The sequence below is a fragment of the Falco biarmicus genome, chromosome 11 (genome assembly GCF_023638135.1).
Source record: "Falco biarmicus isolate bFalBia1 chromosome 11, bFalBia1.pri, whole genome shotgun sequence".
Lineage (NCBI taxonomy): Eukaryota > Metazoa > Chordata > Aves > Falconiformes > Falconidae > Falco > Falco biarmicus.
The window spans coordinates 3,992,259-4,008,884 of record NC_079298.1 but is presented as its reverse complement, the minus strand read 5'-3'; the positions used below and the strand labels follow the sequence as shown (position 1 = coordinate 4,008,884).

Sequence of the window (16,626 nt, the reverse complement as noted above, 5' to 3'; positions counted from 1 at the left end):
TCAGATCAAAAAGCCCTTAACAGTAAATGGGTACAAGAACTGCAAAAGCTGGATAAAAATATGCACCACCTTCAAATGCCTGTAAAAGCACAAATGCAATTCCAACATGGGAATTGCAGCTCCCAGTGGCAGTGCGATGCTGGGGAGCTCCTGAAGCATCTGTCTGTGGGCAACGGCTTTAAAGTCCCCATCCAGGACAGACACTCTGTTCGTGGTTCAACCCCAATACTGGAGGTAACATGTTTTCATTTCAAAGCGCTTTTTACAGCAGTTCATGTTGCATTACAATAGTATTTGTAAAATGCAGAAAGTTTTAGTGTAAGGAGAAATCCATAGTATAACAGCATTTGAGAAAAGTGATACAACTATGTGGAATTTTTAAATGGGTGTTGGAACAGCTGACAGCTGCGTGGGCATGACTCTCAGGGAGCACACCAGGGTGGAAGTTGTGTGATGCTGAAGTACATGTAACTCCAACTTGTAAGGAGATCTCCGTCTGCGGGCAGTGGTCTTATGTAGATAGCTCACAGGCATGCTGTTAAGGATTTTCCTACTTCTCACAGCAAATCAATGCTTTAATGAGCACAGTAATTACAAAAAAATTGTTTAAAATTTCACTTTCAGTATGTCAGGTTGGGCTTTTTCTGTTCTGATGCTACCTGAATGCTTCTGCTTTACTCAGCCATCATTGCTAGACATTAAATAAACTTGATTGCAATGTTACATGGGAAGGGAAAGGCCACCAAGGTGCCAGCATTGACCAGAGCTGTGCTGACACCGGGGTTCACGTCCCGTTTTTCCTCCCCATCCCCACTGCAGCCAGGGCTGCAGAGGAGCCCAGTGGCTTGAGGAGAGGGATAATTCCCAAAATTCACTCAATTGAAGGGACCCATGCCTTTCCACCAGCTCTTGTCTTGTGGTGATTTTTCCCTTTTGTCTTTATTCTTCTTATTGAACAGCATCATCTGAATGATGGAAATTTAGACTGATTTCATACATGGAAACAATCAGGCTGAAAAAGCTGCCTTTTCCTTGCCCATTCTGCAACTGGAGTGAGGAAATGCTCTGTGTGCTTTCCTGAACAGCAAAGGGATCGTGTGGGGTGGGTCGGGCTGTGGGTGCTGAGGGTCCCACTGCATTGGGTGCTGAGTGTTGCGCTGCCCTCCTCATTGCCCACATCAGACGGGGACTGCACAGCCCCATGGTGCAGCAGCGGGGCTCCGGGTTTTTGGGCTGTGGCTGGGTAGCAGCAAGCAGCTGTAAAGGAAAGCAGGGCTGCTCCTTGGCTGATGCTCATTCCTGGGGGCCTGAGCAAAAGAGCATCATGGATGTGTTTTGTTTTTCAAATACATGCATATGATTTGACTGGGTTTCCAACCACAAATGACCATCTCATTTTTAAGGTCCTGTGAGCCAAGCTGCCATTGGGAGCAAGTGTCTGTCGGGGCTGTGTGGCGGGAGGGTGGCAGCACTGTGCTGGGGACCCCTAGGGGAGAGCTGGGTGGGTGGGTGGGCAAAGCAGTGCCTTGGACCACTTGGCGCGTTGGGCTTCCCTCCGTCTGAGCCCAACACAAACGTCTGCCAACAGCAAATAATCTCGCGCATGTTGGGAAAGTTAAGCCCATAAGTACTGCCCTGAATTAGAGCTTACAACTGAAGTAACCCTGCTGAGATCGGTAGAGATAATTTTGGTCTCAATGATTAAAGCTAAGAGCAGAGTTGTATCTTATGGAGTCACATCTCCAACTGTGTCCCACCGGAGGCAAAGCATCACTTTGGATGCAGCACATTTCTTACTGGGGGCAGGAGCTACCCGCAGCCACCCTGCCAAGGTCCAAGGTCGATGCAGCTCGCTGAACTGCTCATAGCAATAGTTCAGAAACAAATACTATCCCTTGAGAAAATAACAACAAGGTAATGAGGTAGGTAATCTTAAGGAGAAAAAAAAATATCAGTTTTCATTTTGAAGTAAGTTTGGAGTCTACATGGGACAGTCTGTGCTGCAAAGGTGCAGCCTGAGCACTGCTCACCTCCTGCTGCATTGTCTTCTGGCTGGATATCCCCAGCCTTCTGCTCTCCTTAAAGCAGGAATAGAAATGGCAGCTGAAAAAAAAGAGATTAAACAGCATTGAAAAACACTCAGCTGAGTCCTTGAAACTCCTGGCAGGAATGGATTTCTCTCCTGCATCCCATGATGTGATTTCTCTCCCTGCCCTACCACTGGTCACTGGGTTTAACATCAGTCTGTGTCCTCCTGCACCCATATGCTCTGCCCGCAGCCTGGTGAGCTTACCCTGGGAAACCGAGATCCTTGCTCTTCTCCTCAACCCCTAACTTTAATGCAGAATTCTAATTCCTGCAGCAATGCCAACACCAAGCTGGAGTCACCTCCCTGCTCCTACCTGTCATCATGTAAGAGGGTTCCCACCCCAGATGATGAGGTGGGGCTCCCGGGACACACAGACAAGCTTGGGGCAGCAGACAGTGGGCGCACAGAGGTGGCTGCTCAGGGCTGCACTTTGCTTTCAAACCTGAGGATCATGGATGTTCCTCCAGCTCTTTCCCCCCGTGGTTAAACCACTATATGGTAACATCATCCCATTTTTTTGTTTTAAGATGTTAAAATGTGCAGAAATGCTTGAAAATCTGACCTGCCAAATCAAGATGTTCAAGTCCAGAGTGCAAATAAACAGCTGGCAATGGTTGCTGCTATTGTTCTCAGGGATAATGGGAGACAGGCAGCGCGGGCTGGGGAGGGAGGGCTCTGATTCATAATTTGTCAACCCACAATGTTTACAGTACTTAGGCTGGGAAAAGTACCTGTTCACAGAAGCGATCCTCAATAGGCTTTGCTTTCTACTTACTGCCATTGCTTAGTAACAGCTCTATTTTTAAATGCTAAGAGGGTATTAGACCAAAAGAAATGAAAGTTTGCTCAATCTCTGATCTAACAGGCGTTAAATTCAATGGGGATGTGGTTGTTGGCCTTGGGGGAGCTGGCTGGAGCACGGGGGGGGGGCTGTGGACACTGTGAGCCCTGTGCCAGCAGGCTGGGGGCTGTCGGTGCAGAGCTGCCCCCACCAACCTTCAGCTCTCCCAACAGATTTTTAAAAAAACATCAATAAAATCTACGCATTCCTCAGTGTTGTCAGCTCATGGTGACCTCCCGGAGTGGGCAGGTAAAACCTGTCAAAATAAGTGATGGGACTTGCCTTGTGCAGCTACAGGTGGACTGGTGGGGAAGGAGAGCGTGGGCGCAGACAGTGGAGCTTGGGAAGCAGGAGTAGGGGCTCTCGGGGGGCACGGCCGGCTGCCCTCCTTCCCTGGGTGATCCGCCTCCACCCCAAAGTCCCTTTGGAAAGAAATCTCTTACAGCTTCTGCTAAAATGTATTTCTAGGAGTATCCAAATCTCCTAAAATACCGTCCTGAGCATCTGATTTGGGAAACTGCTTTCGCAGGTCCCGTGGAGTTGGGAGCGCAGGGCTGTGCCCTGGCCCCCTGCGCTGCCCCGCAGCAGTGCCAGGATGGTCCTGGCCATGTCCTGCCTGCGTGATCTTCCCTCATTAAAAGCACTGAGATAAACGGGATGAGTTGTTTTGGACTAACCCCTGTGCCTGATCCACTGAAGGTCACGGAAAGTTAATTACCTTTGTTGGGATTTGCAGCAGACAGCATATTTCCCTCCACCCAGGTCTAATGATCAGTGTTTATTAGTTCTTTTCCTTTCTCGAGAATACAGCAGATAAACTCACTGAAATCCCTCGGGGACATAAATGTGCTTGGCCAAGGGACAGCCCAGTGCCAATAAAAAGCTGGTCTTTCTGCTAACAGGTTGTCCCAAAAGACTTGTGCCACCATCACCTATTGTTGTGGGTTTAATATAAGTGAGATGGTTTTAAAGATGTGCAAAAAATCAATCGTTATGTGGTTGATCAAATGTCAAAACAAGGCTCAGGGCTTTGGTAACTGCAAAACCATTTACTGTGTATACATTTGATTGCCATGAATATTATTCCTGCTACAAAATGATCATAATAAGAAAGTAATAAACCAGAACATAAATGGTTGCTTTATTTGTTGAGATATCCCAGTGACGCTGTTTTGGGAGCCCTGCCAGGCTGCAGCTGCCTTCTGCTGCCGGCTCCTCTCCTCCTGCCCGCGCAGGGTCCCTGGGAGTGCGGTGCCCTTCTGGGAAGGGGAAACCTGGGCACAGCAGCTACTCAAAAACCATCTACTGGTAGGAAAGTAGGGTGAGTTACCGCATACCCAGAACCCCAGAAATGATTTGGAGAGTTTTTGATAGCTGTGAATAATAAGAGGATGCCAGGAAAATACGTGTTTGTTTAAAAAATGATGAAAGGTATGTTATGAACAGAGTCCTGAGTGTGAAAATTGCAGTTTCCCAGGATATTTAAAGTCAGAGTGATCATAGCAGTGAACCTTTACAGAGGAGTAAATTGGATCACCTGGTAGATGGTTTACGTTGCTCATGCCTGTGAAGAAATATTTGCTCTTGGATGTATTCTGCAACTCGTGATGGTCTTACCATTGAGTCCTCCTTTGCGGCATTTCTTTCAGGGCACTTTTTATGAGTCCTCCTTACACACACATGCACACATGCTGTTTCGCACACGGCTGTGCATTGCCAGGTACTCGCTTATGAGCGGCAGAACACCCCAGCATCCTGAAGCAGAGCGCGCCACAGGCTCTGCAAGCCAGCCATGTGCCCACTGCTGTGGTGACGGCTCCACGCCGCATCCTCCGGCCGGCTGGCACCGTCTCACCCCCTATTGCCACATCAGTCCGTATCTGGTGCAGGATTGTTATTTATCACTAATTTTATCTTGCCTGTTGGGATCTGAAGCATTTTGGGGCTGGAAGCCTGTCTGCAGCAGGGGCAGCTGCTGCTGGGGGTCTCGGCGCAGGCGCCTGCTGGCAGCTCTCCCTCCCAAGCACCTCGCCTACATGGCGTATATTTTAATTTTAGAGGAAGAAAGAATTCAAGTATCTTAAAGGTCACAAGGATATGAAACAGGGAATAAACACAGACTGTTTCTGTGAAAATATAATGGAGCACATGGTGAGTATTTGTTACTGCTGCAGTATCTGCAATGTATTTTTGACACACGCTTGCTGCAGAGTGCAGCCCACTGCAGCAGAGGAGGGAAGTCAAATTTTCTTCCCTCTGCACTCGGTGGAAAGCACCGTGTGTGTGCTTTGATGAAAGGTACAGCAAAAACGTAATAGCCAACAACTTTGCCAGCACTGACAGAAAACACAAGTGGGAAGCCTCTGCATCAAAGCAATTCTAATTTCCCTGTGTTAGCAGTGGAATTAGGAGTGACCTTCATCTGCTCTTCATACAGGCGGCTCTGACAGGGAAAGTCATGCATGAATTGTGGCAAATTTAGATGAAATTATGGATTTGAGAGACAGCTGTAATTAGGTTTGAAGCAGACATTTAAATACTTTTTGCTGGATCGACCTAGAGAGCTCAGCCTTCTCCAGGGCAGAATTCAAATAGTAGCAAAGGCTTTTGTGCACCACCTGAACATCAGAGCTTGGGAGACAGGTACGTGGTTTGGAAGAAAACAAAATGGAAGTGAGAAGATTAGTGATTCTTCTGACAAAAGTCCTGACCTCTGTGGCCAGCACCAAATGTCTGAGCGGCCCCTGCACATTGCCTGCAATATTAACATTTTTTTTTTTTAAAAAAAAAGTAGAATCTGAAAGCAATTGCCCTGTCAGGAAATAAGGTAGTGCCTGGGCTCACCTCAGCACTGTTCTGGCCTGACCTGCTCCAGGGTGGCTGCGAGCCAGCCTGAGCAGGGCTTTGCCCCAGCCCCTTCTGCTGGGGGGGCATAGCTGTGGGTCCCTGAGCCCCCCGAGGCCCCTGGCAAGGCTGCTGCCAGCTCCTGCGGGGAGAATCATGGAGCAGGAGATGCAGGCTTGTCCCAGCTCCTCTCTCAGCTTTCTGATGAAAAAACCCACATGAGGTTTGTTGGTTTATTGTTAACGTGCAAACTGTGCCCCCTGTCCGGGGGAGGAAAGGGCCAGGACTCTCCTAACAGGTGTCAGGTGGGATGGAGGTTCAGCTCCTCGTGGGGAAAATCACCTGGGAAGCGACCCAGCACGGGGAGCCGTTAATTCCAGCTGGAGCGGCCATCGCTGCACCGGCCAGTCTCCCCAGTGTCCTGGCTGCGGGAGCACCAGACTCTCGGGGCCCGCAGGGGTGGTTTCATTCTCCCAGGAGGGCAGAGGGAGTAGTTTAAGGTGCCTGGTTGTTATATTTTATAACAGGTTTCTCAAGTGCTTCCAGATAATATAGATTAAATAATTTCACTATTAAGGAGAAGAAACAAGTTGTTCCGTTTTGAAAAAAGGGTTATAATTTACAACGTTATAGCCTGCTGATGTCATACACATAAGAAAAGTTAACTTCTTCCTTTCCAATGTACTTTCAATACTTTTTTTTACCTACTACAGGCTGCAGGGATGCCAGCATTAGGAAGAAATTCTTTACTGTGAGGGCGGCGAGGCGCTGGCCCAGGCTGCCCGCAGCAGCTGTGGGTGCCCCATCCCTGGCAGGGCTCAAGGCCAGGCTGGACGGGGCTGGGAGCAGCCTGGGCTGGGGGGAGGGGTCCCTGCCCGTGGTGGGGCGTGGGACTGGGTGGTCTTGGAGGTCCCTTCCAATGTTCTATGAGTCTGTGATACTCAAGTGCAGTCTGCTTTTCAGAGGGAGGAGCTGTACTGGCCAAGGCAAACTTGGGATGGAGTGTGGTAGTAGGCTGCTTTTTGGGTTTCCATTAAAATTTTTTTCTTCCTTTCAATCACACTTTTTCACACCTCTAGACAGTCCCCTAAACTCTGCAACAATCAGGAGAGTGCCAAGGACTGTTCAGGTGAAGCCTGTTCCACTGACCTGCTCCTTCTGACTGCCCCTCGTATCACAGCTCCATCACTCTGCCTGCCAGTTTTTCCCACAGACACAGATCTCACAGCCTTTTTCTTCAACATGCCAGAAAGTGGGCAAGCACCTGCTGCCTCTGAGCCGCGTGTTGGCCTCCCCTTCCACAGGAAGGCCAGGAGTGGTGGTGGCAGCAATGGTGACAGTGGGAGTGCAGTGATGTGCTGACTCTTGACTCAGGCAGGGATGCTCCCATCCATCCCGTCCCATCCCGAACCATCTTGTTTTTTCCCCCAAGACTCCCAAGAAGAAGGATCATCGTTGCTAGTTTATGTTGTTTCCAAAACTATTGATGTTTTTTGCCAGACACTGCACAGACCAGTCCCTCACACACGCAGCTGGGAACTGCTGTTACTGTCTTCCAGCACCCAACTGGACTTTTAGTTACCGTCCACCGTGACCTACTTAGAAGGCGACCTAAAAATCAGCATCCATCTATACCACCACAGCCCATGACTCATCCGCTCTTCTCAGTCTTAAAATTAAAGCCTCCAGAAATGGAGATTAGCATTGTCTGGGAATATATAAAGTAGCACTTGAGAGGACTTAGTAAAACCAGAAGGAAAAAAACCCTATATTGGGACTTCTACAAGGAAAATTTTCAAAGCTGTGTAGCACCACCATTTATTAAACAGAACTGTGTCCTTAATAACTGTTCCTTCTCTACATATTTTTAAAAATGAGACAAGAAAATAACGTTATTTCAGTGTTATCGGTCTTAAGGATTTGCTCTGATTTACCATGCTGTCTTCCCAGCTAGTGTGACTCCAACAGACACTACTGAGCCCAAACCTGCAGAATCCCTTTAAGGAACGCATCCAGCTTTCTGATAAAATTTGCTGACGGAATTTTATGATTTTAAAATTTTCCTTAGCCAAGTCTACAAATGAATAGAAATCAGTATGGAGGGGGGTTATTTATATGTGCAAATCTGTGAAAATACATTCAAGTACAGCTGGTGAAGCCCAGGCTAGGGACTTGTTCAACTTGTCAACCTTAGTTTTGCATTAAGCAGTGTTTATGGATATGCCAGGATCCATGGTTTTTCAGAATGCGAGTATTTTGGCCTGCTCTTTATTTGCCTTGGTTTTCAAATCTCCACCGGAGTCAGTGGAAGTGAAACCACTATTAAACTTATGCAAGACTAAGGGAATCGGGGGTGTAAGTTCAGCAGTGATTCAAGATCCATGATGGTCTTTGCATGGTAAGCCACAGAGAAGCGATAACGCATACACACTGATAACCGGTGAACAATAGCATCAGGCTTCTTCCCGACACCCCCACATCCCTGTGCAGAGCGATGCCGCAGCCCAGCCCAACCAGGTGCTGCCCCACTAGTGATTCCAGAAGAGGTTTCACTGCTTACACGGCCGCTTTGCCCTGCAGCACCGGGCAGCGCAGCGGCTGCTGGCACACAGCAAAGCTTTACAAAAATACCAGACTACAGTAAATCAGCTCTAGCTTATTTGGATGTGGCTACCCAGAGTAGCTTGCTGTGCCAGCAACAGCAACATGGGGAGGCACGGAGAGCAACGCTCGCCATCTTGCAGAGCAACCACACCCAGGGCCATCCCCAGCTGCTTGGAAGTTGTCTGCATTTTTTTTCTCTATGAGGAGCAGATGGGGAAAGGCGCAGGGATGGCTGGAGTTACAGGTACTGGTGCCTCTCGGGAACTGTCGCTCCCTCAGTGCTCCTGGGCCATCTTGCTGTGGGATGGGGTAAGCAGGTCCCACGCTGCAGCCCCAGGCTTTTGAAAGAGAGCTGCTCCCCCTGCACGGGGGTGGGTGGGTGCCACCTCTCACTGCACACCTGGCATCTGCCAGCTCTGCAGCATCTTCTCTGAGTGGTCGCACCCCTACATCAACAAAACCAACCTGGTGGTCTGTTTCAATGATTAGTCATGGACAAGGTTGAAGCCAGAAGAAAAGAAAATCCTCTGTACTCCTAATTGCACCATCATCAATGCCACGCGCACAGGTGGCGCAAAAACATCTCCAACACATGCTGCTAAAAAGACAGAAATTTAGGGAGTGGTTGTAAGGGGACACGTGGGGGTCTCAGTAACATTAAGCAGGAAGCAAAGCCCAGCTCGCAGCTGAACCTCCCTCCTACACCATGCCCCAGCCATCCCCTTCCTGGGCCTCGGCTTGCGGGGGTTTTGCCACTCAGAGAAGGTTCCCATCCACCCCTGTCCTTCTGCAGCTCCCCCGTGGCACAGCCATGCACTTCTCCCACTCCACAATGGTCTGCACTGGGGAGAAAGATCTGCCTGTATTTCATAGGTAGGGATGAGACTCTTCCAGGGTTTTTCCAGTTGCAAGTCCTTTTGCCCTGCAAAATCTTGGAGATATTTATCAGGAACATACAGGAATGGAGAACTCCCATTATAACAGTGAATCTCCTGGGAGACAAATTTCCATGACCTGCCTACCAGAAGCTGCCCGTGCCGTACCATCACTCCTGTGCTGACTGCCTTCTCTGGTGTGCACAGCACCCAACACCTACCTGTGTCTGGCTGGCACCCGTTTTGTGTACAACTGCTTGTAACAGGAAAGGCTTCTTCTCTTCTTTGTTGTGTTTCTACTGAAATAATATTTTATTTCATGGTCACTCCTGGCTGGAGGCAGGACTCGGGCTGGTGCCATGCCAGAAACCAAGGAGGCTGTGGGTGCTCTCTGGCTGGCTGCAGCACACAGGGAGCTGCTAACATCGAAGATCCCTCCCCATTTCACTGCTGAAATCAAACTAGGGAATACCCACTTCAAGCAGTACATTTTGGTGGTGAGCTTTTCTGGGCCGAATTTCAGTTCCCACTCTGGATATGGCGAGAGCAGGACAGTCTGGGAGCCGCCTGGGCTGGCCCATCCCCCGAGCATCAGTGTCGCGTTCCTGCATCAGTGATGGGGAGAGGTTATCTGCACTGACGGATTAGCGACATGGAACAGGGATGGAGAACTCACTGCTGGGATAAACCCTCCTGTGATCCTTTTCCAGCTCTTACTAAATGCTTTCCCTCCCTGATGCTGGGCAGATGGTGTTGGAAGAGCAAGGTGATGACCTTACACAGCCCAGAGCAAGGCGGGCTGTAAAGCCACCCTGTCACTGAGGAAATCATGGGCCATCGTCATGGCCTGCCCAAGAGCCACGCTCGGCGGCGGCTGCCCCAGCTAGCGCAGCTCTGCACGGGGAGAGGCAGAGGTGGCCACCAAAGGGGACACACTGGAGCCGTGGCTGCTGCTGTATTTGGAAATGAAGAGTGAAAACAAACTGGCAGAGCAGCACCCGCACCTGCTGGCTGCAACAACCGCTCTGCAGATCAGCGGGAGAAGCTGCAGGAAACCCAACGACCCACGGTCCTCAGCATAGCTCCCAGGTAGCACAGCTCACGAGGGGAGCGGAGGCCTGACACCTGCCCGCTGTCCCCCTTCCCTCCCACGGTGGCTGGCTGTTCCCGGTGATGGAGGCCAGCTTCCACCACGCGCAGGATGCCCCTGCGGGCTCTTTCCCCCAGCCCACGCTCCAGCAGCCCTGTGGCCTGCGGCCGCCCAGGCCCGTGGCTGGGATGCTGAGCCGTCCCCCACGGCTTCCCCGCGCCGCTGCCAGGAGGCTGCCAGCCCCCGGCCCAGCAACTTTTCCCAAGTGGGGAAAATGGCTCCTGCCCTAGGGGGAGGAGGGAGGCGGCCGGGGGGAGCGGGCGCCGCGGTAGCTGGCATCTCCCCCTGCCGCGCAGCGCGGGGATGCCCCAGCCCCGCCGGTGATGCTCCCCCGGCCACGGACCGCCCCGTCGGGGCGGGAACGGGCGGCACCTCTCCGCATCTCCCGCACCGCACCGCACCGCTCCGCGGGGAAGGCGCGGCCTCAGCATCCCCCCCCCGCCGCCAGCCTGGGCCCCGCCGCCCCGCCCCGCCCCTGCGCCGCCGCGGAGCGCAGCGCGGCCGCGCAGCCCGGCCCGCCCCGCCGCCGCCGCTCGCCGCCGCCTTTGTGTCTGGGCGCCGCCCCGCGCACGGAGGCGGCCCCTGCGCGGCGGGGCCGGGCAGCCGCGGGCGCGGGCAGCCCTCGGCGGCGCCCCCGGACCGCGGCTCGGCCGCGCATGGACGCGCGCTCCCGCCTGCACCGTGAGTACCGCCGAGCCGCGGCCGGGGCCGGGGCCGGGGAGGTCCCGCGGGGCGGCGGCTCCCCCGCGCTGGGGTGCCGCCGCCTGCGCCGTGCGGGCTGTCCCCGGGGTCGGGCTGCGGGTCCGCGGGGCGGCGGGCGCCCCTCGGTGCGCAGCCCTCGGGCAGGCACCGCGCTCGGGGCGGGGGGCGCCGCCGCCCCCGGTCCCCGCACTGAAATGACATGGCCGGTGGGTTTGCGCGCTGGTCCCCCGCAGCCCGCCCGAAAGGAGGCGGCGGGCTCGGGCGGCTCAGGGGAGCCCGGCGCTCCGCACCTGCCCCGCGCCGCGGCGGGCTGCAGCGGTGCCGTTCGGGCGGGGACCCGCCGCCTGCGCAGAGCCCGCCGCGCGTCCCGGTCCCGGTGGCGCCGGGCTGTCCCTCCCGGGCTGGCACGGCCCCTCCGGAGCCCCGGCCCCGCCGGAGGAGGCTAGCATGCGCTGGGAGTCGCTTACCCGGGGTGCGGGGAGCCTTGGGGCAGCAGGCGTGAGCTCATACCTGCGCCTGGGGAATTCAAAGAGCCTCCCGGGCGGGGGTCTCGGGGGCCGCGTCCCCCCGGGCGCCCCCCGCCTTGGGCAGGACCCCGGGGGTGCCCCGCGGCCGGGGGGCGGGCGCTCCGCGCCGTATTTCAGCGGGGCTGGTAGCCCGGGGAGGGGGGACGTCCGTGGAAGCGCCGTTGAAAGTTCCTTGCGTTTTGGGAAATGAAACCCGACCCGCACCCCGGGTGTTTTTGGTACGCCTGTCGCTGCCGTTAAATCCCCTCATTTTGCTTTTGTACATCTCTGGTTTTCAGCTAAAATCTGCAGCCACGTGCCGTTCTCGGGTTTAGCCCCAGGTGTTCTGGGTAACGGTAATCCTTAGGCACAGGTGAACCAGAAGGCATTTTCTTCCTCGTTAACACGACCGGAGAAGTGACTTAATCTGGTGGGTTTTGCCATTATGCATCTGCTGCTCTGATACTGACAGAGGATGTATGCTTGCCATGGCAACCTCCCCATCGCCTATTACAGCCACTTCTTGGGAAGTAGCGAGACTTGTTAAAGAAATAGGAACAGCTGATTTCAGAGTCTGCGTATTTATAAATAAATTGTGCATCTTGGAAAACATGACCTTTTTTTTTTTGAGAATACTAATGTTGTTTCGGTTCATAGGTGTGGGGATGGAGAGGGAGTCAGCCTCTTGAGCAGGTCATGTATTTTTCTTTTCATGCAACCGCAGTGAAAGAAGGTGCCTTCATTTTTCAAACAGCATTAATTACTGTAATTTATCTCTAAACCACATTAATGGTCTTATAATCAAATATCTTGATTTGTCATTTTAGCTTGACATCCATGTGAACTTTAACCTTTGCCAGTATTTGCAGTGTTAAACTTTTCCTTGATAAACCAGTATTTTTAATTTTTTGTAATTGTCTCACACAGGAGGAGCTTTTCTGTGTCTTTCTGTTATACAAATAATATGAAACACTTAAAAAATGGTTTTACCTTAAAGCAATTTTTGCAGTTGCTGGAGTAATAGTGATCATCGCTGATTGTCCACTGTGTGCTGGATGCTTAACAAGTAGGGAGCAAACGCTGCACTCTGCGGAGAGGCTGCTGCTCGGACCCGGCGTGCCCAGTGCTTGCTGCACGTGTGGGAGTCCATCGAAAGGAGGAGCAGTGCGTGGGCATGAACAAATTCTTTGCTCCTTGGTCCCACATGAATTTATAAATGCTTCTCAGTTGGTCATTAAAAAATTGTTAAAGTCATAGTTATAAATTGGGATTTTAAAAGGAAGGTGGTCCATTATCTCTGGAATGTTGCAAGATAGCAGCATGCGCATGCTATTAAAGCCACAAAACTTCAGATTAATGAGGAATTAATAGCCCCTGAGGTGTTTGCATCTGTACAAAGCTTTGCCTGTGTGCACTGGTCTTAAAGCAGAAATGCCAGTGATGCAAAATCCAGCAGAGCGTCAAACTTCATCATAGACCTGGAAAACAGGGATTAACCCACATCTGAACGTGACCAGCAGATGCTCCCGAGGGAGAGCAGGCTGCAGCTGCATGGTGACCCCAGAGCCCTGTGCCCGTTCAGCCACCCGTGGGCCCCGCGCCGGCCCTCGCCTGCACCCAGCTGCCATGGTGCTGGGTCCTCTGGCAGATGCTGGGACCTGCTGCCCGGGAGGGGTTGTTTGGTGCCTGCGGTTATGGATGGGAGGTGGGGACCAAAGGTTTTCCAGTGCTTTGGAAGTGGTGTTTAGCCTGCTAGACGTGCAACGAATTCAGCCCCTACCTGACCTGCTGGTGGGTGGTATGTGAGCGGTGGCTCTGTCCCTGGAGTCGCACAGAAGCCCCAGCGGTGGTCCTGGGCGGCTAGCCTTGGGCGGACCTGCTTGGACTGGTGCCCTGAGGGTCCGACCTTCTGTAGGTGGGTGTAGGAGCAAAAGCTGCCCTTTAAATCAGGGTGTGTGAATCCATCAGACTGATCGCTGGCATGTTGCAAATCTGCTGGTCAGCCGGATCAGTGTCTGAAAGCCTGCACCGATTGCCCTGTAAGGTGCCGTATAGAAAACAGTCCCAGAGATAGTTCAGTGCTACTTTATAATATAAATTAATGATCTCTGGAGATCTAAGCTGAGCACAGACCAAGCACCTGAATGTTATATTAAGCCCTATTTAAAGATTTGTAAGAGCCACCATGTGTCTTTGGTTTTCATCTCAGCTTTCTCTAATTTTAGCGTGGTTTCTGTAGGCTTTAATTTGCCGGCACGGCAGATTGCATCAAATCCTAGGACAAGTCTTTCAGAACTGTTAGCTTTTCATCAGATCTGTTTTTCTGGGAATGCAGCAGTTTGTTGATGGCAGAGAGATCCTACATGTTTTACTGTGTGTCTTCACTGGGCAGATACATGCCTTTTAGTGCGACCTGCCTAGAAGTTACAGAAGAGTTGGAGAGGTGTAATGGTCGGGAAGGAGAACGTGTGGAAGGAGCTGTCAGTCAGGCAGGGGGCACCTTCGTGGGAGGAGGGGCTGCCACTGGCAGTTCTGTAGCCAAGTGCAAAATGAGGGAAGTAAAAGAGCATAAAATCTGTGCAGCTTGGGAGGTGCCCTGGAAAGGTGGAGCAAGTAAAATGTTAATGGGTCAAGTTATGGTGAATAAAGAAAGAAAGAGAGGAAGCCGTAAGCTCAGGAAGGCTGCTCTTTTTCAATATAAGGAGGAGAACATTCTTCATCCTTTAGTTCACTTGTATCCAGAGTGAATGAATACAGCTACAGGAGTTTAAGCTTATTGGAGGAAAATGCCCCCCCCCCCCATTTTGCTGGGGAGAAATGAAAATGAAAGCTGGTGCGAAGAAAATCTGAGAGAGCAATTTGAACCTTTTATAAGTGTAGGACACAGTGGGCAGAAAAAATCACAATCTACCTCAATTGGATGAAGGGCAGCGATGCCATTTATTCAGAACCAATAATCAAGATGTGTGGAACGGTGGGATTCCTGTGGGTCTGCGCTTGTGGTGTGAGTTCCCAGGGATGGGAAACAAACACTTTGCTTTGTTGCATAAATTGTCAGTCATTACTATTTTTTCAATGATGTGCTTAAGATGTAAAGACACACTTGTGAAATCTTTGATGCTTAGTTTATCACTGAAGTTTGGTGCTTGGAAGTTATGGTGCGGACTATAAATAGAGCAATCAATAGAGCAATCTTCCAGGTATAAAATACATACTTAAAGAGCATTTTTATAAACAGGAAGCCACGTGAGCTCAGAAGGTTGTGTTGTATGTATCGTGAGCAGCATCACAGAGCAGAGCATGCCCATCTGCTCATTGACGGTAGGAGTCGGCGGGCTGTGGGCGCTGACCTCCAGTCACGTAGCTGATGCTCAGTTCCCTGGAGAGGGCTGCTCTGAAGTGGAGACTCGAACGGAATTTAAAGCCTTGGTTGACTTGGATTGCTTTTCAGCTGCTGATTTTAAAATACTGCTTTGTTGTTGACCTAGGGAAGATTGGAGAAGAATGATGATGGCATGGCAGGAGAAAGATGGCATTCCAGAAACTGTTCAGAGAGGGGTCCGCTGTCATAATGGAATTACACCTGACTTGTGTTATTTCGGGAGCTGCGCGGAGGCCATCATCAGTGCCGTCTTTCCTTTCTGCAACATGCATCGTTTCATCTGTAGTGGGTGCTGGGTCTTGCCTGTGGTCAGAGATGAGCAAGCCCTTGAGAGAGCCGAGCCGAGAGGCCTAGGAAGAGCTGTAAGGAGTTGAGAGAAGCCATCGGCGGGGAGGCCTTGGTGCCTTTGGTGGCCGAGGAGCGGAGCTGTGGCTGGCAGGCCCTGGTGGCAGAGCAAGGGGTGGCAGCAGCAGCTGCTCTGGCAGGGCCAGGAGCTCTGTCTCCAGCTCCTCCCAGGTCAAACCCCACCAGACCCTCCCACCGTCTGCTGCTTTTGCATCACTTTATTCTCAAATATAAAAAAACCTCCATTCAAATGCCATATGTTCTGTTTTCAACACCACATCCCATCTTCTCTTTGCCGTTGCTATTCTCCGTGTTTGACCGTTGAAGAGTCTTTCGGGCAGAGGCTCTTCACCCCCGGTAGACTCTTTGTGACGTGTTTATCGTCCTCATTGCTCTCCACAAAAGGGCAGGTTGGCAGGCTGAAGCACCGCCCTGACAAGAGGGAAGCTGGGGATGGTTACAGACCGATGCCTGCAGCTGGGGGAGCTGGTGATGATATTGATGGGGCTGGGGAGGGGAGCACATCACCCTGGTGGGAAAGGGCCTCTTGATACCCGGTGGGCAGCTTCACTTCCTAATTAGCATAAAATCTGCTAAAGGTGTTGTTTGAGTGGTGTTGAAATCTTTTTGTACGTTGTGTTTAATTTTGCCTCAGGTATTCGATAAACTGATCAAACTGTATGGTGCATGTGTTAGGCGTTCCCACCTCTAGCCATACTGAAACTTTAGCTGTTGTTACGATAAAAATTCTTAAATTTTAAAGCCTGAGTACTAAATTGGTAGCTTTCAGCAGTTCTCTAATTATGTGAGACATTTTTTGTACTTAACAAATGGTTCTTATTCTTGCCAGCACTTCAGCCCGGTGTTCTAGGACTGTGGGTGTCAGGGAACAGAACATATTTCTGTGTCTGTGAATATGATCCCACACGTTGTCTTAAGTGGGAAAATGTTCACAGCCCTTATATGGTGAGGGATTTTTTTTTTTCCTAAATCCATCAGTGCTTTCTCCTGCAGTAATAATGCAGTTTTATCTTCCTGATGCTTTGTAGGCTGGATATTGATTATGAACCAGAAATATGAAATGGGCTTTCTTTTTTCCTGACAAAGATACCCTGCAGTGTGACCTGCTCTGTCTTGTAAGCCTTTAAGAAATTGTTTCTAGAAATGGTTGATGGTTTTAAACAGCTAATCAATGTATAGATGCCAAACTAATAGATAAGTACATGAAAGCAGCAAGGGTGCTGTTTCTGCCTGGTGTTGTGCCTCTCTTCATCATTGCTGTGAGTTT

General features: G+C 51.3%; 1 protein-coding gene across 6 annotated transcripts in view; it reads left to right on the top strand.

Annotated features, from left to right (window-relative positions):
- The first annotated feature begins 10,919 nt into the window (after window positions 1–10,919).
- The window catches only part of LRRC7 (leucine rich repeat containing 7), a 177,546-nt gene continuing 171,839 nt past the window's right edge, over window positions 10,920–16,626 (top strand). For all 6 annotated transcript variants that reach the window (XM_056355871.1, XM_056355870.1, XM_056355877.1 and 3 more), the window contains exon 1: window positions 10,920–11,084. In XM_056355871.1, the coding sequence (XP_056211846.1) occupies window positions 11,060–11,084 (25 nt within the window). In that variant the 5' untranslated portion in view covers window positions 10,920–11,059. The remainder of the gene's footprint in view (window positions 11,085–16,626) is intronic.